The 27,951-nt window shown below is 39.4% G+C and overlaps 1 protein-coding gene across 1 annotated transcript in view; it reads right to left on the minus strand.

The window, feature by feature from the left end:
* LOC146700796 (polypeptide N-acetylgalactosaminyltransferase 10-like) overlaps positions 1–27,951 on the minus strand; it is a 128,907-nt gene that overhangs the window by 11,819 nt on the left and 89,137 nt on the right. Inside the window, exons 7-9 of the mRNA XM_085471045.1 lie at positions 16,819–16,936; positions 8,937–9,044; positions 211–432 (exon numbers count right to left, since the gene is read on the minus strand). Coding sequence (XP_085327171.1) covers positions 211–432; positions 8,937–9,044; positions 16,819–16,936 — 448 coding nt within the window. The remainder of the gene's footprint in view (positions 1–210; positions 433–8,936; positions 9,045–16,818; positions 16,937–27,951) is intronic.

The following is a 27,951-nucleotide window of genomic DNA, read 5'->3' on the forward strand; positions in this document are numbered from 1 at the left end:
ACCAGTAACAAGACCAACTATCTTTAGACTGAACCTCTGGCACACAAAGTGGCATTTTAAAACTAAACTACATGAAGCTGAGAAAAAAATAGCTTCACATTACATATTCAAAGTACTCACTGTCATGACTTTCTAACACACATTTCTTGGTAGCTCTAGTTCCATCTTTCAATTAGGCTGCCTTTAATTAGAGGATAAGAGCAACTGTACCTCTCCCCATGCAGCAGCAGGAGGCTCCACAGGTGGGTAGTGCTTGGGCAGATCCCAGGCCACCTCACTCATGAACCACTTGAAGTTCTTGCAGTTGAGCCGGTTCCTCAGCTCCTTCTGCACAGTCATGTCTCCTGCCGACAGGTGGCGGTACTCAGGCCTGCGCTGGTAGATGTACTCGGCGTACTCGTCCATCCACACTTCTGCTACTCGCTTCAGGTTCTGAGATCAGAATGGTTTCTCAGTTAACTCTACAGTTACAGACCACATTTCACACTGTTAACTGTCAGAACAACAGAAATCAAGTTTTCACACCAATCAAATAAATGACTACATTTATAAAAATGTTGTTGGTTCATTTATTGGCAAAAGCCGAGGCTCACAGAATAACTTTGCTACCATCAGGTTAGTTCTTTGTATATGCAGTAAATTCTTCTTTCAAATTCTGCTTCTTACACAACTACATGATCAAGTTCTGCACGAACTGGACCAACAAATACCCCAATTTGCTAAGCTGTCACAAACTGACTGACAGCAGTGATTTGTGTATGTAGTGCCTGAATTGGCTCATCAGACAGCAGCCTCTTTGGTTGACAATCAAGTAATGCAGGAAATGCAGTTAAAAGTAAAAAAAATAAAATAATAAAAACATATATAGCACCTTTCAAGAAAAAACCCCCCAAAACAAAGTGCTTCACAGAAGCTAAAACATAAAAACAAAAATCAACCAAAGGCAAGTTTAAAAAGATACGTTTTTAGCTGTTTTTAAAAGAGACCACCGAATCCACATATCTCAGGCTCAAAGGGAGAGAGTTCCACCGTCTAGGGGCCACAGTTACAAAAGCTCTGTTGCCTTTAGTTTTCAGCCTCGTGTGTTGGACAACCAGCAAGCCCTAATCACATGACCTCAGGGACCTGCTGGGAATGTATGGATGTAAAGGTTCCCTGATATATGTTGGTGCTTGTCCACGCAGAGCCTCGAATGTCAAGGTCAAAACCTTGAAGTGGATTCTGAATTTATTAGGGAGCCAGTGCAGCTGAATCAGCAGGGGTGTGACATGGGAGTACTTGGAGGACTTGGTCAGAAGCTTTGCAGCAGCGTTCTGAACAACTTACAGATGCTCCAAAGAGGCTTTATATAAACAAGCAAACAAAGAATTACAATAATCCAGACGAGATGAAACAAATGCATGAATGACAATTTATAATTCAAAAGTCAAAAGTTACACCGAGGTTCCTGATAGAAGGTTTGGCAAATGTAGCAAGTGGACCCAAGTTTTCCATAACACTAGATGCAAATCCTTTAGGAGCACAAACAAGGACTTCAGTCTTCCCCTCATTTAGTTGAACGAAGTTTTCAGCCATCCAACCTCTAATGGAGTCTAGGCACTTATGCAAAATCTGTAGCATGGAAACATCTTGGGCTTAAAGGAGATATATAAATGAATATCATCTGCATAGCAGTGATAAGAAATGTCCTTAAAAGTGCTCAATAAGTGCTGAAGAGGAAGTAAATAAAACAAAAACAATAAAGGCCCCAAAACGGAACCTTGTGGCACACCATAGGCAAGAAAAGTAGAAGAGAAACTGTACTCAGAGGTAGCCACAGAAAAGGATCGTTCATGCAAATAAGATTCAAACCACTCCAAAGCAGACCCTGATATACCCAGCCAGTGTCTTAGCCTATCTAGCAGAACATGATGGTTCACAGTATCAAAGGCGGAGGTCCAACATCAACAAAATGGAGCATTTTCCTGCATCACATCTCATCAAAATGTTGTGGGAGACTAAGAGTATTACTTCAAAGACGCCCAAGTTAACTTTACAACAACTTTCAGGTAGAGAAAGTTGTTTTTGTCTTTAAAGCCTTTATAGCCAATATTTCCTCTTTTTTCTTAATAACGTGGCTGTTTCAGTGTATTACAATTTGGGCTATTGGCTGCAACAAGTGTCCACATGCACATTACATTCCTTTGTGGCTACTAGTTGGTTACTAATGGATATTCCAGGCTTTGTTTGTGCAGGTAACCCTCTAATATATTTACCATCTTACCATATGTAAATCAATAATATATTTTGTTCCATAAAAGAGCCATGAAAGATTTCACAAAAGCTGCAAATAGGTGAAGAAATCTAATGAATTTTCTTTATGATAAATGCATTGATAAAAAGTCATGAAATATGTTAGAAATTTAAATATTTGTGAAGTTTCAGTTTTTCAAAGTCATCTAATGAGAAACTGGACCAATTGTACTTCCGTCTATTCCCTAACCAACCACCAGTTTGATCATCAAAGTGGTGAAATTCCCTTTAGATTAATTCCAGACTCGTAATCTGCAGAACAGCTATCTGAGATTCTGTGTTAGTTTTGTCACGCTGTGCAGCACATTTAATATTCTCCCCTATGCCTTTTTTTTTCTGCTTTTGCTGTCTGAAAATATTTGTAATAAATATATAAATAAATAAAATCTGCTTTAATGTCTTACAGTTAGCTGGCCTGTTAGCTAAATTCCTGCCTTTCTGGGCATCGTGTCTTCACTGCAACAAACAAAGCCATCATTTGTACATCCTGCCACCCTTGAAGTTTTGATTGATTTGACATGACAAAATGATCAAAGCCGCTCAGTAGAAAGGAGGCCAGTCATCATACAGGACCTGTCATCGTGCCCCGGGAGGCGAGAGATGAAAAAAGTACCTTGTCTCTAGTCACGAAAGCAGATATAACACTGAACTGAATTATGTGCTAATTTACAAGGTGCCTTTATAAAGGATGAAAAACTGTCTGTTTCTTTTCTTTTTTTCTATATACTTGGTGTTGGGAAGCTGTTACGCCTAATTAGGTCTCTAATGACATTACACATGGATCTGAAACATTCTTTGTAGCTTTATGAAATAAGAAAATCTGAAATCAGCTGTGAGACTGGCTTGGCTTTAACAGAAGAAAAGGAGCAATATGCATAATGTGAGTTGATGTTGTGAATCCACACTTAAGTATTACTGCTTTGTCAATTCAACTTGTTTTTATTTTATATTTATATACTGATGACATTATTCACTAAAGATTGAAAAGATGAATTATCAGGAAAGAAAAACCCAAATGCCAACTGCATTCATTCTTCCTCTTTACTCAGAGGGGGGGCATCTTCTTTTGATGCACTCCAGTGGCTCCACCTTTTCTCCTCCCCTAAAGAAACCCAAAGGTCAAAGTCACCACTCCAACCAGATTTAAGGGCTAATATGCCTTGGGAATAACCATTTCGATAACCCCAACCTTAAGGTGAAATTCTTAGAAAAAGTGGTAATTTTAAGACTTTTCTTGGTATTTCATCACTAAGAGCTACTCTTAGTGCAAGGAAGTATTGGAGAATAAAAAATAAGGATTACGAAACAAGAAGCCCTTCTGAAAAAGTGAAACACGTAAAGGTCTGATTTAATGTCTTTTTACAAGATCACATCTTGAAAAAATAATTGCTAAAATCATGAGGAAAAACATTTTTTTTTTTTAAACCATCAGATACTGATAGAAAACCAAGGAGGAAAAAAAATAGAATATGGACTTACTGCAAGCTACATAAACAAAACAAATAAACAGAATATATCCATGTAGGTTGTTTGGGCAAACAAGATGCTTCTTTAGTTTTTATAAGCCGACAGAGTTCCAGATATTTAACTGCTAGCGGAGTTGTGTTGGTTGCTTCATGTGGTGCTGGTAATATCATTGCACAACCACATCCATTACGTTATTCGCCTGAACGATAGGTGCATGGCACGATTGTGCACGGCACGATTGTGCACTCGGCAAACGCACCGTTGGCACAACCTGCCAGGTTATAAAAATCAAGATGTGCACGACCCGTTGAAAACAGCAGCTAACGACAGTAGCGGTGTCGTCAATTTCATGTCAAATTTGTCATATGGTGCTGGTTGCAAGGCACTGAGATTTCCTGACCTACCATATTCTTAAGATGTTGGTCATTATGTGAATCATTTGAGAGACACTGTAGAATCTACACATGTCAAGATGCGAGTAGAGCTCGAATCACCCGAGAAGACTTCCAGGACTTCTTGGTACAACATTGAACACTCGGATCCTCAAAAGAGTTTCCCTTCTCTGTGTAGGTGGAGTAAGTGCACAGGACAATAGAAGTCTTGAGAATCTGAGAGAGGAGTAAAGGACTCCATCAATGTCCACTGTGAACCGTCGCTCAACAGAGATTGTTATAAGATCTAATGAGAGCAACTTAAAATGAACAAGAACACCCAAATGTAAGACATCAGCTACAAAGAATGCATTATTTATTGTACATTTAGGCCACTAAATTATACATGTAGTGACATAAGCTCACAGAAAAAGCCCCACCCTTTTTGTCTCATTATAAGAGCATTAATATTCATGACTAAGAGGCATAAAACAGGTGAGGAGGAGAGAAATCCGATGCAAAATGAGCGACAGTAATGGCAGCACAGACAACATCTGACACAGGTTCTTTAAGCCTGCTTTGAGTTGCAAACATAAAAGCCTGAGCAATGCGAAATCCATCCATCTGAAGCCTTTGAGGCGTCAGCCTCTGGGGTGCGCACGCATGCCTGGGAGTATAGATGGTAGCAGCCTTGGAGGCAGGGATGGTGAAAGGAATGAGAATACAAGTTCAGCAATCCTCCCAGGAAGGAATAAATACAAATCCTCCAACCCTCGGAGGTACAGATGTAGTGAAGAAAAGCTTCCAGCCACACACACACAGGCACACATAAAATCCCTGTAGCAAAGCTCATCGCCTGCAGCAAAACTCAAGCTCTGTGCTCCCTAGGTGAAGTGCAGTTCAGTGGTTCTATCTTCCTGTGTGCCGACTGGACTTAGCGGTGGCTGAGATTCCCTGATGTGCACACACATACGTGCACACAAAACTCTATAAATATGTCTGGAGATCCTTTGTTCTCTTTATCTGTACCTGCTGAAATGCTTCTCTCACCACGATACTTAAAAAAAAATCAACATAAATGAAAAAAAAAAAAAAAAAGTCTTGAAGGTTTAATTCTTTCCTGAGGCAAAAGATTTTTAGAGCACGGGAGAAGTGTCTCTTAGTGAGCCATGACTAAATCCTTACACAAACCAAAGTCTTTATTGAGTCCTGTTAAGGGAATTCTTCAGTCCGTTAGTTCTGCATGTCTAGATATACATTCTGGATTTTGTGCAGCAGATCTCTACTATTAAAACTGAAACAGTTAAGGCACTCTGATGGACTGGTGACTGCTCCAGGGTGTATCCGCCTCGCACACTATGGGAGCTGGGACAGACTCTGGCCTCCCTGCAACCCTAAGTTTGATAAAAGTGGCGGGGGGGAAAAGGGTGGATGGAGGGAAAACTCTTTTTACTCAGTTGGGGTTGGTTCAGTTGCTTTGAAGTGAGAGCCACAAACAGTGTGTCATCAACAGCAGGTGGTGTCAAGCTGCCAAGCAGACGGGAGCATTGACCGGCACCGGAACTAAAGTCATGGACTGTTGACGACATAGTCAGCAACAAAATGGATTTTAGCCACCTAAGGGAAATCAATAGTGGTTTAAGTTTATGCCCTATTTACCCACAAAGCCAGAGCACATCATCAGATTGACAACCCCGCCCCCCCCAGCAATTTTACCACACAAAATCTTAAACTTTTTCCACCTCCTGCTGTTTTGATTGGTTATTTTATATTATGGTGTCACATTGTGACATTTAACATTTTGGGGTTATGAATTGTTAGCCGTCTGCTGTCTTCCTGCATGTTGCAGGAGAACTTTATGCTTCAGTGAGCAGAGGGATAGAGGGGTGGATTTGCACAAGTCGAATGTTTGCGAAATAGTCGAAGCTCTAATCCAGCGCTATCAAACTCATTTTACATGGTGGGGTACATAAAGTCCAAATATGATCTTAAATAAGAAATGTCTGTTAGTAAGACGACTGTGAAACTGCCAAAAACACAGCTAAAAATGCAAATTTATGCCCTCCTTGGCAGTTTTCACACTTTGCAAAGTCATGCAATGGGCTGTTTGATTACGTGATTATGTTTGCTGTGTTTGACACCCCTGCACTAATCTATTGATTTGTGTTCCTCACACAACATTATACTTGCGCTGCTAAATGAAATTTTCCATCATTTTGCTGATCATACTAGAGCTCGAGTTGACTTGATTTATTTTGATATGATATATAGAAATAAACATCTAGCTCCATCTCTCTGAATGTTTTGTTGGAGGATATATTTGAAGTTATGTTTTCCAAAACAACTGACACATTCTCATAAATTTAGAACTTCTAAATTTATCTTCATAAATTTAGAACTAATCCATTATAAAATATACAGAAGCAGTTCTTTGTAGTTGTTGTTGTTTTTTTCCCCCAGTCCCTACTGAAGAGTCTGGACAACACAAATGATCCAAAATACGCTCAGTGATTGTTACTGTCATTTGGAGGGGGTCATGTCCGTGGAAGTGAACATGTATATATATAGTAATGAGACTTGGGCACTCTCAAATTTGCCAGCCATGTACAGTAAGTATTTACTTATATAAGGATGTTATTCAGTGTCTATTAAACACTGGTCAGTGTTTTTCACACCAATGTTTAAAAAAAGAAAAATCACAAATAAAAAGTAAACAAAACAAAACAAAAAATAACAGCTTAAGAGCACTTTGTAAATTGTGCTAACCAACCTTATGCTTTTAGAGCTGAACTGATAACTAAGGTCCACAAAACAGAGGTAAATCTTAAAGTGCTGTTTGTGTGTGACAGCGCTTTGTGTCATTATCATGTAAGTCATTTTAAAAATGACTTACACGATAATGACATGTGGAGAAAAAAAATATACTAAAAAACAAAACAAGAAAATGCCAATCTTTTCTCCCCCCAAGCTGACATACAAAAAAAGCTCTGTAGATCTCTCTCTCACACACACACACACACACACACACACACACACACACACACACACACACACACCACCTTCCACTCTTCCTAACATTTTTTCCGTCAGATCTTCTATCAGGTGTGTTTGAAAACAGATATAAATGAAGAGCCATACATGCCGAACATGAAGATTTTTTGTTATATTATTTACATTTTTACAATAAGCCATGGCCAAAATAAAATATACCAGCTAATACCAAAATTAAAAATTAAAATGAAATACAACAGTTGGTCAGTGACTTCAGCCATCACTGTGTGGTACAAAAAGAGCCTTTGGTGTTCAGAGTTATCTTGACCTAAGATCGCGCTAATTCATCTAGTCTAATGGGGCAAGTCAGTAGTAAATAAAAACCTGTATTATTATTTGATTCTTTGTAAACTAGTAGAGAAATCAACAAAAACCAGATTCATAACAGCCCCAGGTACAGTCAATACTTTTATACTGTTAAAACCAGCCTGTTTGTTTGCTATCAGTATTCAATACAGCCTCACTGTGGGGCTAATGGTCAGACCAAGAAGGCAAAAACCGAGGCCAAAGGGATTAATTACATATTCATCTGAGCCAAACAGAGCCAGGTGTCAGAATGAGGCTGAGTCATGCATAATGAATAATGTTCAGCTACAGGCCAGAAAGCCATTTTTAACACTTCTCATACTGTTTCACAGTGTTAAAGCTGCCATGGAATAAAGAAAGAATTTTCTCATAATTAGCTCCCCTAAGTTGTATGCTGTGTGTGTAGGTGACAACTTTTAGAAATGCAAAGTAAAGGAAACAAAAGCTGCTAAAAGCCTGCATCACACTCACAGCGGCTTGCAATTCAGTGGTCTTTTCATGTAATGCTAGCCTTCAGTATTGAGTAGATGGTAGATTTTGGATAGTAATCGGGTTTTTACGCCCAGTCACAGATAGGAGTTGTTAATGCTAATGCTTCTGCAACCTCCCAGGAAGGGTTGAGCGATGTGTTAAAAGTATCCAACTGCCACCATCAGTGCAGTAATCACAGGCTGCTGATGTTTGTGTGTGCATGGCAACGATCATTCCCCCATTTCACTGAGAGACTTAAATGAAGAACTTTGAGATGATGGAGTTAAATGAAGAAACAGGTGGAGGTCATGCATGTCAACCGAGTTCGAAAGCAGGGTTTGTGAAATAGCTGCAACTTTTAATACATTCATGCACAAAAACACAAATCAGTGTAACAGTTTTTATGCGATGGCCCAACATTTAATGTCCCTGATCACGATTTTTGTCTGTCTGTTGTTTACCGAGTTGTGTCCAAATACACATCAATATTGCGCGTAGACGGAGACGTGAAGAAATCCACTTTTGGAGGTTGGAAGGAGTTTAACACTCACACTAGAGACCAAAGTTGAAGTCATACACATTATAGATTTTCACACAACATCTGTAGAGCCCAACCAATGCAGCATTATTAAGACTGATACTGATATTTCGTTTTTTAAACCTGATTCGGATTTTGTTTCCTTTCATATTAAAGAAACTAATGGATTTCCTTTGCATTTACTTTGTGTAGTTATTCATTACACTCTGCTCAGCACCACCTAGACTGACTGGTTATTATGTTTGTGGCGCTCCAAAGCGCATTGGCTTTTGTTGTTTGGACAGTAAAGAGAAGAAAGGGTTTTTGAGGTGAGAAATTCCTAACCGACACCTCTGCACAAGGCAAGACATTTCACCATGAGGTCACTGAACAAATACAAGGCACCAGAAATGGAAAACATCAAGCTTTCCCATAATGCTTAAGACAGATCTGAGACTTACCCTGGCAAGGCTGACACCACCAGGAACTTTGTAGGGGACATACTTCCTGTAGATGTGCCCAACCCTGGAGCAAGGAATGTCCTCCATCCGACCACCACACATCCACACCTACAGAGAGAGAGACGGGGACTCAGCAGTGATAAAGATCATATCTGAGAGTGAATTTGTGTAACTGAACAGCCTGGAATTGAGAGGGGCAGATGAGGTTAACATTTCCGAGATGAAACAGAAACTATGTGAGAAAGACAAAATGTGGGAAGACACGACCAGGAAAAAGCAACTGAGAGTAGACAAGGTCAAAACATAAAAGGAAAAAAAAGGATAAATGGGAGAAGTAGGAGAGGGACCTTTAAACTGAAGAAGGGTAGGGACTGTATAGGGTACGCACAGGGGTGCAAGGTATGCTGACTTGGTCATGAAATCCTGGAGAGAGGAACAAAAGCAGCAGGTTCAAGTAGCACAAAGAGAGTTGAAAACTTCAAAGAACTACAGATATGGATCCTATTTTATAAAGGACTGCAGAGGTGATAGAACTTTGTGCAATCTAGAAACACATGAACTTTTTTCAGAGACCAAAGAGAGGAAATTACACCGAAGAGAATGAGACAAGTCAATCATGCTTAGCTAAATGACAAAGACTCAAATTGGATTTGGTATGCTACTTAGCAAAAGCAGAGCTACCTTTCAAGTCTACAGGGTGTGAAAATCTAGTAATTTAAAACTAGAATTTAAGTGATTAGACACTTTAAATTAATGAGAAGACTTTGGGGTCAAAAGTTTGACTATATGAACTTTTGACCCCAAAGAGTTCGGGATTATCTTTTTTACATTACAAGCTTTGAATTTATTCTCTCAGTGTGCTGTTGATGTCAACCCGTTTTTTATTTAGCTGAATGATGCAGACGTGTAACAGTTGAAAGAAATTAATTATTACCACCTATTAATTAATTACCACCTAATTATCAGAGTTTTGGTATCAACCATAAAATGTAGTCTGATCTTAATCTAAGTCTCAATTATGCACAAACACAATCTGACTAACAGATAAACGTGTCGATAAAATATGCAAGAAAAAAAAGTAATAAAGATTCAGCTGAAACATTAACACAGTGTGCTGCACAATAACGATCAAACTAATATCCAATACAGATGTGTTTAGGCTACAACATGTTACTTAGAAATGTGTGCTGCTGACTTCTCCACAAGCTACTGGGAATTAGATGTTCCAGTTAAGGAGATCGGATGGGACATGTGGGTTGTAGAGGTGTTCTCGTCTATATATAGACATGCAAAAATCTGCTCTTCCAAACAAACTAGTGTAACTCATTTTCATAGCACCTTAGAAAACTAACATCAATACCAGTGAATGAAATACCAATAAATATTTGGCCCGTTTAGCCAGTTTAAGGCTTACATACTAGTTGATTATGAATATTATGGACAAAGCATTTCAGGAGATTAGGGAAGAAGATCAAAATCTGTCTAAAAGCCAGATTAAAATACATCTACTTTAAATCAGGATTTAAGATTTATGTAAGATTTTATTGAGTGTACTTTATATGAGATCTCCACCAAAACCTCCCATGACCTTTACAGCACACTGTCCTCCATATCCGCCTAAATCTTGCATTCCTCCTACTTCTGTCGTGACTTGAACCTCTGAAGCCTGAACGTCTGATGATATAACAGTCATAATATGCTGTCTTTATACAATTTGAAATTCAGACACTTTAATCTAGAAAAGTCTTCCTTGCCTTCGGCTGAAGGTCAAGACATTTTCTGAAAGAAACCTCTCTGGTGATGAAGATAGAGGCTGTATTTAAGCTCAGGCATATAGTAACGAGAGCAAAATTATAATTTCCCACCTGAATGTTGTTATACTCTCATTCCCCTCCCGATTCTCCAGAGTGGACATCAGCTGGCTGCTATTTCAATTCAATTACTCCTTGTCAAGTTTGTTGCATCGCTCCAGCTTGGACAAACAGAATCGGGGGAAATAAGAGATTGAATCTACCCTCTCCACACTGTGCTGTAGGGGGGAAAAGTCTGACCTGCTGCACTGGTGCCTTCCATCCCCTTTATCCCTGCACTGAAGCACTTGAGCTTAATAACAGGGGCGCCCCACCGCAGGAGGGATCAAGAGCTCGGGTTCAGTGGCAGTCTGATTAAATTAAAAGTCTTATCACTCACCTCTAACACCTCAACCTCTACAATCTGCTCGCCTCAAAACATGAACACCAGAAACCACAGCACGGCGGCCCAGAGCAGCTTTAAAAGCTGTGTCCTTTTAAAGTACCATCTTGTTTATATAGCTCCTTTCAAAAACAAATTATAGAATGCAATTACACTGGCATAATAATTTAATTCCATACACATAATCAATCTGATTATACCTGACTTTTGGCACTAACTTACATCTGAAAAGTAAAGTGAGGAATGGTTACCTTAATGAGAGAAAGGGAATCCTTCTTAATGTATTAAGAAGATATTTTGGCTCTGCACTCCAACTGCAGTGGTGCTACGGATCGATGTTTTTTAGGAGAAGATGCCAAGAAATCTAGCATACCAACAAAAAAGACCCGGGAAAAGAATGCAAACGAGTAAACATGGATGAAAGCAATGTAGCTCTTAAATTATTTTTAACAAATCAGCATTGCAAATGTCTCTTGAAGGGCTTTGATGTCTTTTCATTTAAAAGGACAAAGAGGGAAGGAAACGCTATAGCAACAACAGTATGATGGAAGAATGAGTCTCTTTTTTTAGTCCAAATAAAACTAATCTCACCCAAGAATCTCTCAATCTTCCTGTTACCAACTCAAAGCTTTAGTCACTAAATCCATTAACCTTTCATGCAGAGTTTGCTTGCCCAATTAAGCAAAAAATGAACGGCGCATTTATTTAAAGATGAATGGTGTCTGCTAGTAAAGCCTGATGCACAGAAAATGTGTGTGTGGTTCATAAAACTCCTTTCAAGCTTTCACAGCTGTCAGCCGGGCAGCAGTGTTCATCAGCCAGCAAATGGTTTAAAGTTGTGAGTTCATATATTTTTTCCTCCTACATTTGTTTTTAGACCACCTCTAAACTGAAAACTGAACCACAGCTCTTCATCTGCTGATCAGCAGCAAGTTTTGATGCTGCTGATGTCAGAATTCAAATGAACTGTGTTTTTTTAAAATGAACCAAGGCACAACAGCCACACCTAGACCCATGTACAGAACTGGGAGGGCAACAACGACAAGAGTCAAGCTTGAAAAGAACAAAGAGAAACTGAGGTGAAAAAGATAACCGACGGCTAGGATAGCAGTCAGAAGAACGAAACAACAACAGCATTTTGTAAGAAACGTGGCAGTTATCTTGGCTGTAGCTACATGGTAGCATAGCTAGAATCAAACAAAGTCTTTATGATTTTGTTTGTTTAAAAACAGGTTTTGTAATACAACCATGTGATCCGACTGATTGCGGTTGTTACAAGCCTCTGACCGGTATCAAGAACAATGAGGCTGCAGTCTCCTGCATGCAGCGGCTCTAAAACATGGAGCGCTGTAATGTAATAGTAACAAAAGACTAAACCACTTTATCTTTGAAGGATTTTTATTTTTAACTAGTGCTGTCAACATTAATCTCGTTAACATGACGTTAATGCCATAACCGCATTAATGCGGCAAATCTCTGTTAGAGAGTTACTGCAGATCGCCCCGCGTGTGGGGCTGCACGGTGTCAACGCGTTAGCGCAGTTAGCTCATAAACGTCATTTTAATGAGATGACAGCACTATTTTTAACATTTGACCTTTCTTAGTGTTCATATGGATCAACCACTCCTAAGAGCAACCCTTTGCCTTATTGTTTAGCTTCTCCCTGTATATTATTATTGTGCTTTTGAATTTGCTCGTGCGTCATTTAGCTGGAGTATTTTTCTTGTCATTCCTTTTTTTTTTTTTCTTGTCATTCCGTAGTGACGTCCAATAGATAAAAGGTAAGTGTTGAACTTGCATTTGATAGCATTTAACTGCAACTACAAATTTATAGTCAAAGAGATGTTGATGCAAGTGAAAGAACCCATGATTAGGCTCTGTATGATGACATTAAGTTGTTAAGCCTCCATCACTCAGGCCCAGAGATCTGCAAGTGATCATGGCGACCAAGTTTGCATCTAGTTGCATGAAAGACACCAGCTTGTTTGCGAACACTGACCAGAGTGATTTCAAGTGTTTCTCATGTTCCACTGCTGCTTGGCCAGTAGTTGGTGAGTGTTTGCAGACAAGTTGAGGTCTGCAAAGCAACTACGGACAACCGGAGCAACTGGGCAAATAAGTCAAAGAGATTATTGATGCAAAATTATAGTATCAGCTTATGTTTAGCACTGAAAGAAATTCAGGAACCTAACCAAAAACTTGTGGAGATGTGGAAAAAATGGTTATTTATTTGACTGAACTAATGCTAATATAATAATGTAAATATATATTCTACCAACAGAATTAAAGTCTTAGAGATAAATCAATGCATGCTTTGACTACAGGGCAGGGCAGCACGGTGGCACGGTGGTTAGCACTGTTGCCGCACAGCAAGAAGGTCCTGAGTTCAATTCCAACATCAGGCCGGGGTCTTTCTGTGTGGAGTTTCATGTTCTCCCCGTGTTTGCGTGGGTTCCCTCCGGGTACTCCGGCTTCCTCCCACCGTCCAAAGACATGCAGCTTGAGGGGATAGGTTAATTGGAAAATCCAAATTGCCATTGTGTGAATGTGCGAGTGAATGTGAGTGCGAATGGTTGTCTGTCCCTGTGTGTTAGCCCTGCGACAGACTGGCGACCTGTCCAGGGTGTACCCCGCCTCTCGCCCTATGACAGCTGGGATAGGCTCCAGCGCCCCCCCGCGACCCTGAAAAGGAAAAGCGGAAGCGAATGGATGGATGGATGGATGCTTTGACTATTTTTTTTTTTTTTTTTTGGCATTTGTCAAGGAGTTTTTGCGTTTACAACAGCGGTCCCCAACCCCTGGGCCTTGGACCGGTACCGGTCCGTGAGTCATTTGGTACCGGGCCGCGAGAGTTGAGGCTCAGGTGTGAAATGTATAATTTTCAGGGTTTTTATCGGTTTTCAGCGTTATTTTGTTATCGTTTTTATCGTTAGCTCTGTTTTCCTGGGTCTTTTCACGTGTGTTATGAATAAATCTTCTTTTTTTCGGTACCGGTACTAGTTTTATTTTGTTGTATTTATCCGCGACACCTTAAAGGCCGGTCCATGAAAATATTGTCGGACATAAACCGGTCCGTGCCACAAAAAAGGTTGGGGACCGCTGGTTTACAAAATTATTACCACCATCTAAAATGTATGCCACGGTTGTCCTAAACTAACAATATTGCTCTTTACTAATCCAGCAGTTTGCAAAAGCTCAAAATTGTTGTTATCCATGAATTTGACCAGATTAGTTATTTACTCATCTAAAAATCAGTTTTAGTAGATTACGCTTGATTAATTTCCAACTTCTCAGAGACATCCAGTATGCTGGCTCAAGTTTAGTTATAAGAATATGAACTCAGTTGGTTTTATATAATAAATAGTAACAATTTTAGTCTTAAACATGTTTGAAATATTTCTGTATAGTATACTAACTAATAGTGTTCCCTTGTTTTTATGACAGATGCTCTAATAAATTTGTAAATCTATGTATATAATGATGTAAAAAATATATTTTTTTTTCCCTTTGGTCATAAATGTTGCCTATGTGAAAGTAAAACTTTTCACATAGGCAACATTTCATGCAAGGCATACGTTAAAATTTCTCTTATTCCGTATCAATAGCAAAATGGCATTATGTTAATATGAAGAGGCAGTCACAAGTAAAACTGTTTTGATGGAAAATTAGATTTAGGTGTTCAATTTGTATAAACAACAATGCCTCTGTGCTGGAAATTTCACTCTAAGGAACAATCGCAGTACTATCACACAGGAGCATATGTCCAATTTCATCAAACTACACAGCAGTGGCCTTTGTGTCTAATTGAGTGAGACGACAAAAGTCCTTACTCATTCAAACCAGAATTCAATTATTGTGACGGGCCGTTTTGTCTGTCCGGTGCACGCAGAGAGGAGGGGGAGACCACTTCTTAACATACTGGCCAAGTCGCAAGCAGTTATGGCTGTGTTGTAGAATAATTCATGGTGAAGTACCAGACAAAAACATAATCTAATAGGGACTTCTGAGTATGATTAATGTGGAGAGTCGTAGATGCAACAGATTATATTTGGCTCATGAGTTGAAACCACAATGAGGGAAGCACCATTTGCTTTACAAGTCTTTTAGCTGCTTAGTTAAAGAGATACGGGGAAAACCAAAGAGAGGGAAGCACATGGGACCAAAATTCTTTAAAAGCTGTTTAATGTCAAAATATAGTAATGCTGAGCATATGAGCATTAAAATCAGTAAGCGCTTATTAAGAAGGAGGTGGTTCAGGAAAAATGAAAAATGTTTCATTTACTCCTGCACTTAGCAACAAGACCTCTTTTCTTAATAGCTTTACAGCAATTTAAGTTGTGCAACTATCTTCTTCTCATCCAGGTCTGCCCATTTCTATTGCAGTCTTTATTTAGTCCAGTTGCTTTCTAATGCATTCTAACCTGTTCTCGCCTCTTTTCTCTTCACAAGCTCTCTCCTTCGTCTCTTTTCCTGACATTGACATCTCTTGAAGTGACTGTAACCAATTCTCAATTTAGTGACAATGACGTGGTCTTTCCTGTTGATTCTGATATTATCCCCCCCACCCTCTCCTTTTGTTGCACCTTGCCATTACTGTTCCCATTTCCTCTGAACACTCTGCTCTCTGATTTTCATCAAATTTGACAATATCTCCATGAACACGTATTCTCTCCTGACAGCCTCTTTTTTCCAGTGTGTCACAGGCTACCCTTGAATCAGTAAACAGTATTTCATATACTTGTTGGTGATTTTGGGCTTATTCGGCTTTAATCTTTGACAGCAACACTGAGTCACTGCAGATGACTATACTTTCCTACCACTTCCTCTGCCCACTCTCAGTGCTAGAGGATGTGCAAAAAGCTAGACAACATACAGTCTAACTGTTGTTTTCTTACTGACCCCAGTCTCCTGAATCACCACTGCTTCCTGCTAATGGATGATTTGACTTGTCTGTTAAAAACTGGCAGGTCAAAGGAATTCCACAAGAAAACCATAAAAGTTCTGAGGCGCTCTGACAGCAAGCATTTTGGGTCCTCTTAGAAGCGTGATCATCTTTATCCTATGACGAAACAGGACACAGGTAATCCGAGGGCACCAGGGCTCACTGGATGGCTTGAGGTTTATGAAATGATGTGAATTATGCAATTTGACCTTCATGGTCTCTAAATCTCAACCCAGCTGAATGCATAAGGGAGATTTTGCACCAAAATACTAGAGAATGATTCAACACTGTAATCTCAATTTCAAATGAATTTCTTTGCCAAGAATGATGTCATCACTTCTATACAGTTTTATTATGACTTATTAGTCATGTGACTTTTGGATACAAATTTTTAAATAATAGGAAAAAAGCAATTTTTACAAGATCATGAGTCAGTGACAAGCATGACTGAGGTTTCAGTGCTGTCATTTTCTGCTTACACACACACACACACACACACACACACACACACACACACACACACACACACACACACGGTTCATAACCCTGGGTTTAGTATATTCAGTACCAAACTGAAATGCCTGAATCCAAACATTAAACCAGGACCAACACGTCTTGGGAATCAAGTCCGCTTTCTTCACGGACGTCAAAGTGATTTTATTGATTATTTTCGACGCTACACTGCACTTGTGTGCACTCTTCTCTCTTTTTAAATTGTTTTTTTTTTGTTTTGTTTTTTTTTTTTACCTTGAAGGATATCTCGTACTGCTCCCCTCCCCAAATCTCTAGACCGGTGTCGTATCCCCCGAGCTCCCAGAACCACTTCCTGTCGACAGCAAACAGTCCACCTGCCATCACTGGAGACCTAAAAGACACAAAGGCACAGTTGAGCATATATTGGAATACAACAGGAAGTATTAAAATGACTTCAAATCTTCCAGGCTAGCCACACACATAAAGTGCCAGGTTTGAACATCCCGTGACTTGCTAAATGCACACAGGATTAAATAAACAGAAAAGTGTGTTAGAGAATTCCGGCTCTATCCCACTCCAGAGCTGTGTTTTTCACATCCCCACGTGTGTGTGGCAACCCAGTGACACTCTTCACAGCACAAAACCAATTAACCCATCTGAACCAGTGAGAATACTGACTGGGATGACAAGCTCAGCAGTGCCAAACAACATAATAGTCCTCAGCTCAGAGTGCAGTGGGAGCTTCTCCCTGCAGCAAAACTGAACGTAAAATATCGAACAGCTTCTCATCAGGACACCGACAACAACAAGAGGAAAACGGGAGGAGCAGGCGGGCAGAGAAAGAAAAGTTTTATCCACGGGGAATATTCTGTATTGAACTATGAAATAATGCAAGACAGATGAGAACATAACCTCACAGAGAGCCTTATAAATCCAAGAAAAGCCTCGTTTCCTTCTATTTCCTGAAACATTACAAGGCATTTGTGCCCAGAGTTATTATCTAGTGATACACTAGTGCTCAGAATTTCAGAGCTTTATTTTTATTTTAATCTAAATTGTAGCAGTATGGGAATTAATAGCAAAGGGTATAAAAGGAAAATAAATTTGAGGACTACAGAATTAATTTTCCAATCATTCTCATGTTGAAACACCACGTTTGTCTTTGTTGCAACCAAGGTGGATACTATTGTTAGTGAATTATGAGTCTAGAGCGGTTAGCATGGATGATATGATGGGCTTGGACCATAATCTCAGGTCCCATCAGTGTTCAGAGAGATCGCTTGCCAACTTTGGCTTTTTTCCCCTTAAATTAATCATTAAATCAAAGAAATTTCACATGGAAGTTAATCTGCCTCTTACCAGCAGCACTTTTCCATTTTTTTACCGTTAGTCCAAGTATGTATTATGGTGGTAACGGTGAATATAAACCGTAATGCGTAACTGCTCCTTAACAACCAGCTTTGTGATCGTAGTGATAAAAACTAAAATGGAAACGAGACTGAGCCTAAATCACACATTAAGCGTCGTAAAGGCCATAAAAACACGAGCTGAGGTCGCTGCTCTTGTTTTCCCCTGCCTACGTTTGTTCTGATAAAGCGCGGCTTTCTGCAACAGTTTGAATAATTCTTTCACACAGGCATACTTGACCTGTCTGACCAGATAACTGTGCTTGTGCAGTTCATTGTCCATAACTGGTGACTGCTGTATGCTGGAGGAAACAAAGTGAAGCAAACAAAGCTGCCGCGCACGCACACGCGCACACACAATCTGCTTCCCTGGAATAGCGCAGAGTGAAATGCACCAGACAGACTTTCATCACAGGACAAAGGGTGAACAACAGTAGCTGCAGGGGCACAGAGAAACAGTGCTGCATGTCTGTGTGTGAGTGCTGATGGTGGGTATGGTCAGCAGACTGTGTGAGTTTAGCAAAGAGAGCGTAGACACTGCGTGGGCACTGATTTATGGGGTGGTGATTGTTAGCTCTTGTTCACCGGAGGGAGAAAACACAAACACTCTTCCCAGAGTTGCGTGGAAGGAAACCCAGCGGCTTTTGGGAATGACAGCACTGACATCTCGCAAGCTAGTCAATATGAAGATCGCTTAACCACAAGTTAAAGTTTAATCTGGCAGGGTAACAACCACATGTATGTTCAACTATACTGATAACAAGCATAAAACATAATAAAACAATTATTGATTTTGCCTGGGAGCCAGTTGCACTCCACTGTACGCCAGGCCAGGCGACATCATCTCAGGTGCAGATGCTTTAAAATGCTTCAGGTGATGGAAACAAACCATGTCCCATTCAAGATAGTCTCATCTATTCCATTCGTATCAATTAGCTTGACTAGGTCAATGGATCAGCAGCTTTTGATTGTTTCAATTGCAGCCTCCCCCTCAAGAACTGGTCATTGACTTCAGTCAGTTATAATTTGTAGTGTATGGTAGGACTGGGCGATATATAGAGGTTTTTTAAAAAATATCGATATATGAATTTTGGGTCATATTGCCCAGCCCTAGTGTATGGTATTAATGACTGCACCTGTACAGCCTCTAATGTTTGGAATTGAGTTTTAATGGCTTGATTTGTTTAGATTTTGTCCAATGTCATGGTGGACTGACTTGACAGTTCATTGTCTTTGTCTATGAGATCAAAAAGCTGTTTTTGGACTGTAGGATATTATTATACATTGCTAAATCTTTGATTCATATAAAATTAAATTGAAAACAAAATCCACATTTGGTTAGCATCATCAGATATACTGCACACCAAAGAAAAACAGGGCATTTCACTTAATTCTATACGCAATTTTGAATACATCTGACATATTATTCTATGCATGAATGTCCAATTAATACCTGTATTATAAAACTGAATTCAGCTTCCGTATCTGTCAGATTCTGTGGAACCTCTAATTCATCATTTCGTGGTCATTTGTCGTGTTTGTTTCTCACAAATGCCTGAACACACACGTGAACATTCACAAAGACCTCTTGAAAACAATGAATTCCATTCTCTTTCAAACAGGGAGCCACTACTCAAAGCCAGAAAAAACCCTGTTGCTGCAAAACACTTAATTTAAAATGATAATGAGTTGACTCAGTCACTACTCACACTGCTGCTCCTGAGTTGCTTAGCAACTACTTTGTTTTGCCGCTGTGCAGAAAAAAAAATCTGTTTGTGGAAGGAAAAAAAAACCGTTTTGGGAGGACATATTTAATTCATTTTATTCAGGCATATAATTTAATCAGCGTTTCGTATACACAGTACTGTGCAAAAGTCTTGAGATGCCCCTCATTTCTTTATATTTTGCTAGAGAAATGAAAAATGCATGCAGTGATTAACTGAAACATAAATCACTTCAGTAACACAGTATATTGGGCAAACAGGACTTTTTCAGTTCTTATGAGCTTTAAAGTCAACACAATACTCTAGCAGCCCATCATGGCTGAGGGCTGAAAAATGAAGTCAGTGACAGTTACTGGTTGGTCTCCAAATGGTATTACATGGAGTATTCACATTTCCATCAGCTTTGACAAGACCCCCAACACCAGTGGCTGAAATGAATTTATGAATTTATGACTCTGACTTTGGCGTTCCCGAATTAGTTCCTCTATTCAGCACCACCTGTGTCAAAGTTATCTGTATCTCTAAAGCCAAACTAAACATCTCATTCATTGAAACATGGGATTAACAATTGTGGGTTTACAGTTAGGTGCCTTGACTATTTGGCAGTGTTGGGCAAGTTACTTTGAAAAAGTACCGTATTTCCTGGACTACAAAGCGCACCTGAATATTAGCCGCACAAGCTAAAATCAGGGGAAAATCCTGTTTTGTACATACATTAGCCGCACCTGACTAAAAGCCGCAGGTGTTTCAATGTTGACTTATCATATGTAAGAGAATAGGGCTGGGCCATATTATACCGTTCACGGTAATACCGGTATAATGTTAGGCAACGATAGGAAAATGAAATATCGCGATAGAATGGGAGTAAAACGCGCATGCGCAGTGCCTTTGTTTTCATACGCACATGGCCGATTGTTGAGTGAAACAGATGAACCAGAATTGGTTTGTAAAAATGGTGCAACTTCCGTGATGTGGAACTGGTTTGGTGTTTGTCCGTCAGATACACAACAAAGCACATTTTTTTGCAGAACATGCAAGCGGCCGTTGTTATTGTCATATTTGTCGGACTAAGATGCTCTTAAATCTGGGAGTAATCTGGGTCCTAAACTCCGTATGCTTCAGGTCAAACAACACTGCAGCATCACTTAGAGTTAAAAACTGTATAAATTCTTTCATCTTTAATAAAACGATCAGCATTGCTGCTTTACCAGGTGTAACTATAAAGTTTAACTTCCAGGCATCCATGAAAACAAAAGTTATTACATTTAACGGAGTTAGAAGTTAGCAGGAAGCTAGCGGAAGTTAGCTCGCTAGTTTCGCTAGTTACCTAAGCATGATATTGCATGTTCTGACTGAGAGATTTCTGAAAAAAATCAAACGTACAGCTCTGCTATCACTTCCAACATAAATGAAGACAGGAAACTAAACAGCAGTGACGTTTGTAGGGTTACTGAAGTTGGGCTAGCTGGTATATAATGATGTGCTACGTGATCGCTAGCGACACAGCTATGTTAGCATAACATAAACAGTGAAGCTGGAGGACGAACACTAACACTTTTCCACTTATAAAAGTTAACGTTAAAGTTCCTGATAGTTAGAGACAAATGCAATCGCATGGCAGGATGCTGTAAACGGACCAAACTTCAGTCAGGAGAACAACTGAGATAATCCATCCACAATACGAGGTTAGTCATTAATATACTGCAACAACATGGGAATAGAGCAGCTGCCAGAGAATTCAACATTAATGAATCAATGGTACAGAAGTGGAGGAAGCAAGAAGAATGAGTTTAATAAAGTTTGATTTATCTGACTGCTTTGTTTCGCTTAATGTGCCTTATAATCCTGTGCACCTTATGGTCCGAAAAATACGTACTGCACACTGCAGTTTAATGTTGCAAAGCACCTCTTTTTAACTTCAGTGGATATTATACATGGTTATGCTTCAGGATGTGTCAGCCCATTTCTACTGGAAATGCCTTTTGGTTAAACTTTCAGCAAGGAATTTGCATTTGCACTGTTTCATTTTTATAAAGCTTTAATGTACATAAAAACCAGCTTCTTGTTTAAGTGAAAATAAATGGAAGATTGTTTTTTTGCGCTAGTAATGTTGTGGAGTTGTATTTTGTCTCGCATCAATTATATCGTTGGTTATATCGTTATCGCAAATTTTCAAATATATATCGTGATAAATATTTTTGGCCATATCGCCCTGCTCTATAAGAGAATATGCACAAAGCGAATTGTCAGGAAAGAGATGGCTGTTTGGAGACACCCCTTTTATTAATATTTTGAAAATCAAGTTATGGGTACATATTTGCATAACTTTTCAGGTATATGTACAAGTAGCAGTAATTACAAGTACGAAACATGTACTGTGCTTCATGAATGAGTAACAAATGTAGTACATAACAATAACCTACAGCACACCAGAAAAATAGATTCAGACTACCTTTTAGGCTCAGTTGCAGTGACACAGCTTTAACAAGAAGAAAAGTCAGTCATTCACCATCATCTTCCTGCCCACTAAAACCACCAAAGTCCTCTTCTCCAGTGTTGGATATGAACAGGCTCAGGGTGGCTTCGTCATCCACTCTCAGCTTCTTTCCTTCGTTGTCACTTTCAAAACCAAAGAAATCCTCGTTGTCAGTGTCAGAGTCGAACACCCTCTGAAGGGCCGTGGCGGTGTCCTCCTCTCCATCATGCAGCAGTCCAGCCCTTCGAAATCCGTTGGTGATCGTGGATGTTTTCACACTTTTCCACGCTGTCAGAATCCACCGGTGGAGTTGAGCATAACTTGCTTTTTGCAAGTTTATCGCGCTACTTGTACGGCACTATGTTGGCTGGCGGATGGACATGTGACCAACATACCTCTCTTGAACCCGATACTGTGTGTCTGATCACATGCCCTTCCGCCAGGCAACGTAGTGCCGTACAACAGCGGAACAAACAAAACAAGTCGTCTTACGATATGACAAAAATCATGGACAATCCATAGAAAAGCCGCACCTGACTAAAAGCCGCAGGGTTCAAAGCTTGTGCAAAAAGTAGCGGCTTATAGCCCGACAATTACGGTAATTAATTATAGTTACTAGTTACTTCTTCAAGAAAAGTAACTGAGTTAGTAACTGATTTACAAGATTCTAAAAGTAATTAATTACTTGAAAAGTAACGTTTGCGTTACTTAAAAAAAAAAAAAATATATATATATATATATATATATATATATATATATATATATATATATATATATATATATATATATATATATATATATACACACACACACACACACACACACATACATACATACATATATATATATATATCTGGGGTCCAGGGTATAATTGGCCATTTTTGACTACTTATGATTTTCCCTCTACATTTCACCTTTAAAAACTATTTACTTTCCCTTGTTTGGTATCATTCTTTTCAGCACAACCTCACGTGTCTGAATTTACAGTTATGTTTTCATTTTGACAAACTGTATTAACACAATTGATCTAGAAATCACACAAAAAACATAAAATCCGAGTAGAAAAAGTTATATTTTTTACTGTGACAACCACAAACATGTTTAATGGATCATATTTCATAACTTTAAATGCAAATATAAATTGTCAATTTCAAAATCCTATGCACAAGTTTTGCAAACAACAAAGTTATTTGCAGCCATTTACCTTTGACCTTTTTTTTTATAACCATTTCAAACCATTTACAGAACAATCAGCTGTTCTGCATTCAATAAGATGCCACACAAATTATTTGTGCCACTTCAAAAAAATAATTTGTCCACTATAAAGGAGAACATCACAGCCTGATACCTGCAGGTCTGACAGCAGCAGGTGTATCACTCCTGTTTCTACCTGCAGACAGCAGTCACCTCATTGTTCTGATGCAACACAAAACTATCCACAACACTACAAGACATCACAGTAACTACACACTCCAAACACGCTGAACATCACAAATCTCTCACATCTCAAAACTTGCTCTCTCTCTTTTTCTGCTGTCTTTATCTCTCTCTCTCTCTCACCTTGTTGCTTTGTCATCTTAAAGTGGTCATGTGATTGGCTTACCACGACTACTTTATTCTTCCTCAGACAAACAGCAGCACTCATGCGATTGTTTTGCCCCTTTAGCCCCAGGTGTTGTGCCAAAAAGTGATCGTCTACCAGACAGTGATTGCCGCCCACGGGAGCGCGCGCAGCTGCTTAAAGCTGTAGCGCCCAGATTACTTACAGCTACTTCCGTGCAACTGATATAAACTGCAGTAAGCTGAACACAGCTTCAACCGTCTGTTTGTTGAAAAATAGTAACGCGACCGCACCGCATTTTCTTGTTAGTAACGGTAACGGCGTTGTAACAACAGGAATAGTAATTCTTTAGATTACTCCTTACTGAAAAAAAGCAACACCGTTAATCCCATCACTGCTCTTAGTACTGTGGTTTTTAGAGGAGTAGCAACTGTGCAGAACCACAGTTAACGTCATTATTTTTGGGTCAATGTGTCTCTCCATAACATGGTTCTTCTATAGTGAGGATAAAGTACAAGAAAGGGGGGACAAAAATACCCCAATCTCTTGATAATAACCACAAAATAAACAAAAATATATTCTGATCCATTTCCAGATCAATCACTACCTGAAAGGTCTTTAAGTATCTCATGCTTTACCTGACTCGGTCAACCTTTTAAGATGGATGAAGTGGATAGCCAGCACTACTGAAGATCCTCTTTGCTTTTGTAATGTGGGTCCGTCTTCGCCTTGTCAACGTAATTCAGTGTTGTAGCACACTAAAAACAATCTGTCCAGAGCGTGGGTCCCAGTCTCATGTGCAGACAGCACAGTCTATTTACTTTAAAAATGTCATTACTTTATATTGAACAGACACAAACACACACACAGTGAAAGTCTGCAGACCATCTGCTAGTACCAGGACCCCATACAGACTCTTTTTGATTACCTGTTCACCCACACTGTGAAGTGCAAGCTGAACATCGACCGGTGTGATGGTGGCCACAAATTTGTCCAGCCGGGTTTGCGAAACACTGCTGTAGTGTTTAAAGACGAGAACGGAAATTCCACCACTCTGAATGCCTGTAATTACCTTCCTACGCATGTCAACATTAAACTTTATTTCTTTTCAATAAAAGAAAATCACAATAGAAATGGAAATGGCAAATTGGATTTGCACAGTACAGACTTCAGCCCTCCGCCACAGAGCAGCTCTACTGAATTAATATTGACCGGCATCGACTAAAGTGACCTTAACAGGCCAGAAGCAGCAAGAAAATGCAATACCATAAGTAAAGTACTGGGCTCAACATGTACATTTGCCAGAATATAAAATCTCTGTACCCATTTGACTGCTGTCAGAGTAAATCAGATTGATGATACCACAACAATTATGTTTAAATTAAATCATGATTTCATAACCTTTAAGTTACATTTGATTTTGGCAAAGTTGTTAACAGCATTTGTCAGACCTGTGAAAATTATATTTATTGTCCTGTTAGTTTTGTACTTTTATTTATTGTTTTAACTGCAACTGATGAATGGTAAGTTTGCTCGTTTTAGACCATCTTCTCAGACAAAGTATCAATTCCTACAAAGGAACAGAATCTCTGGGTGTATTTGAGGTAAAGGACAGCATGGTCCAGGTCTTTCTAACAAACAACTGAGATTAAACTACAAATGCTCAAGTTGATATTCTCCATTTCAGTCTACTGACCTTGTTAGCCTGAGCTAACTGCTAAATGAAACTTAAAGAAGCAGAGAGAGAGAGAGAGAGACAGAGAGCGGGGGGGGGGGGGGGGGGGGGGGGGACAAATGAAGGGAGTGTTGATGGCATTAACAAAAGGGACAGGGACAGTGACAGAGGCATGAGGACGGAGATAAAAATCATACTCCATTACCCTCAAACACACACGCACGCACACCTCCGAGATGGATTTTGCCAGCCCACCATGCCTCGTTCTCCACTGCTGCAATGTCAGAGTGAAAATGAAAATCTTTGCGACTCAAATTGGATTTGCACTGATGAAGGTCATTTCATTGGGTAAGAAGAGCAGACTAATTCACGAAATGAGGATTGATTCTGATTGTTCTGCAGCTCATTTCTTCTTTAGTTTCTTATCCTCCTGCATCACCGCCTGATCATGCCTACAGCATTTCCCCAGGATAGTCAAATATTCTCTGGCATCCAAACATAGACAAATGTCTAACTAATCCCTCAAAGCTCACAAATGGAGTGTTTGGCATCCCATGCAGTTATTTGGTTATTTATTTATTTATTTCAGCGTCCATTACTTAAAAGGTACAGAAAGGGGAAGAAAGTATGGCAAAAACCTATTAGGCTTCTTTGCAGAGAGGCAGTGTTGCCGGGGAATCAATTCAACAAAAGTGGCCTCAAGGCACTTTATATTGTAAGGTCAAAACATTCCAATAATATCCAATGACACTGTAAACACATTAATCTGTGACTGATCTTTGTTTAAAAGAAACTTTATAGACAACACTCAAATGGTTAACTACATGTGCAGCCAATCATTTAAACAAGAGACTCACAAATTATCAAAAAAATAACAACACACACACAAAAATGTCTCAGCTCATTCTGTCCAACCAACAGCTTGAAACGTCAACATAAACAATTTAAAAAAAACTCCATATGAGGGACAACTGTAGTCACAATGATGTCACTCATTGGGTTGTGATGTTCACTTTCAGCATCGTGGTCATCACCAATATGTTTTTTGTTTGTTTTTTTTAGGATCCTGCTTTTAAGGGAGAGGGTCGAGTGTAGAGCAGGGCGATATGACCAAAAATATTTATCACGATACACATTTGAAAATTTGCGATAACGATATAACTGACGACATAATTCACACTAGACAAAATACTTTACAACTCCTCAACTTTATTGGTGCAAAAAACAAAAACAAAACAAAAAACATCAATGTATTTTCACTTAAACAAGCAGCTGTTTTTTTTTTATGTGCATTAAAGTTATATAAAAATGTAACAGTGCAAATGCAAATTCCTTGCTGACAGTTTAACCAAAAGGCGTTTCCAGTGGAAACTGGCCGACATATCCTCAGCATAACCATGTGTAATATGCACAAAACTTAAAAAGAGGTTATACACACACAATACGGTAACATTATGTTGAAGCACAGTACGTATCACTCCGCGAGGCGCCTGCCTATGACAGCTGTAATGCTCCGACAATTACGCCGCGGTGCGGCTTCGTAGCTCAGCAAAGTCGTACTGAAACATTTGACAGATTTTTGAGCGCCGTGTACATAAAATCGTTTCGAGGTCAGTAAACACAACCAGAAGTCATACATAAGGCACACGGGATTATAAGGGGCACTGTCGATTTTCAGAAAAATTAAAGGATTGATTTTAAGTGCGCCGTATTTTCCAAAAAAAATACGGTAACAACAACGGCCCGCTAGCATGCTCTACCAAAAATAGTGCTTTGTTGTGTATCTGACGGACGAAAGCTAAACCAGTTCCACACCACTGAAGTTGGAGCATTTTTACAAACCAATTCTGGTTCATCCGTTTCATTCAACGATCCACTTTCGCCCTTCTCATTCTCCATCGCCGCCATGCTTTTTCCGCCATGTGCGTATGAAAACAAAGGCACTGCGCCTGCGCGTTTTACCCATATTCTATCGCGATATTTCATTTTCTTATCTTTGCCCAACATTATACCGGTATTACCGTGAACAGTATGATATGGCCCAGCCCTAGTCGAGTGCCAGTTATCATCTAAGCTAGCAATGTCAATTAGTGCAAAGAGCACCCAGGCACCACATGGGTCCAACACAGACACCAATACCTGCTAATTACTGCAGGTACAAATAATTGGGTAGAATTTCACTCACCAAACCTGAAGCATAGACATTTTCAGTGGGTTTTTAGTACAATTAACCACACAGTGGGCCACATGATTTGCCAGACAACTGCATTACAAATGCTCCAAATAGCACAAACGCAGTTGGAAGGTCCACTTCCAACTGTGTTTGTTGGAAGTGGACCTAATGACTTGAATAAGCTGAGCTGCAACCCAGCGAAGGCACCCGTCTCTCAATATCTCTATATGGCTGAGTTAGAAAAATAAATAAATGAATCACTTCCCATTTCATTTTTATAAAGTTTCGTCTTATTAGCTAGAGTTTGACTTAGTTTGAGGCCATTTGACAAACTGCATTTTTTGGAATTGTCATGCTGTATAAAACATGAGGTGACTGTGAAATGACCTAA

This window comes from Copadichromis virginalis, linkage group LG10 (genome assembly GCF_057382275.1).
Source record: "Copadichromis virginalis isolate Kocher_CV1m ecotype Utaka linkage group LG10, C_Virginalis_male_GT1.1, whole genome shotgun sequence".
Lineage (NCBI taxonomy): Eukaryota > Metazoa > Chordata > Actinopteri > Cichliformes > Cichlidae > Copadichromis > Copadichromis virginalis.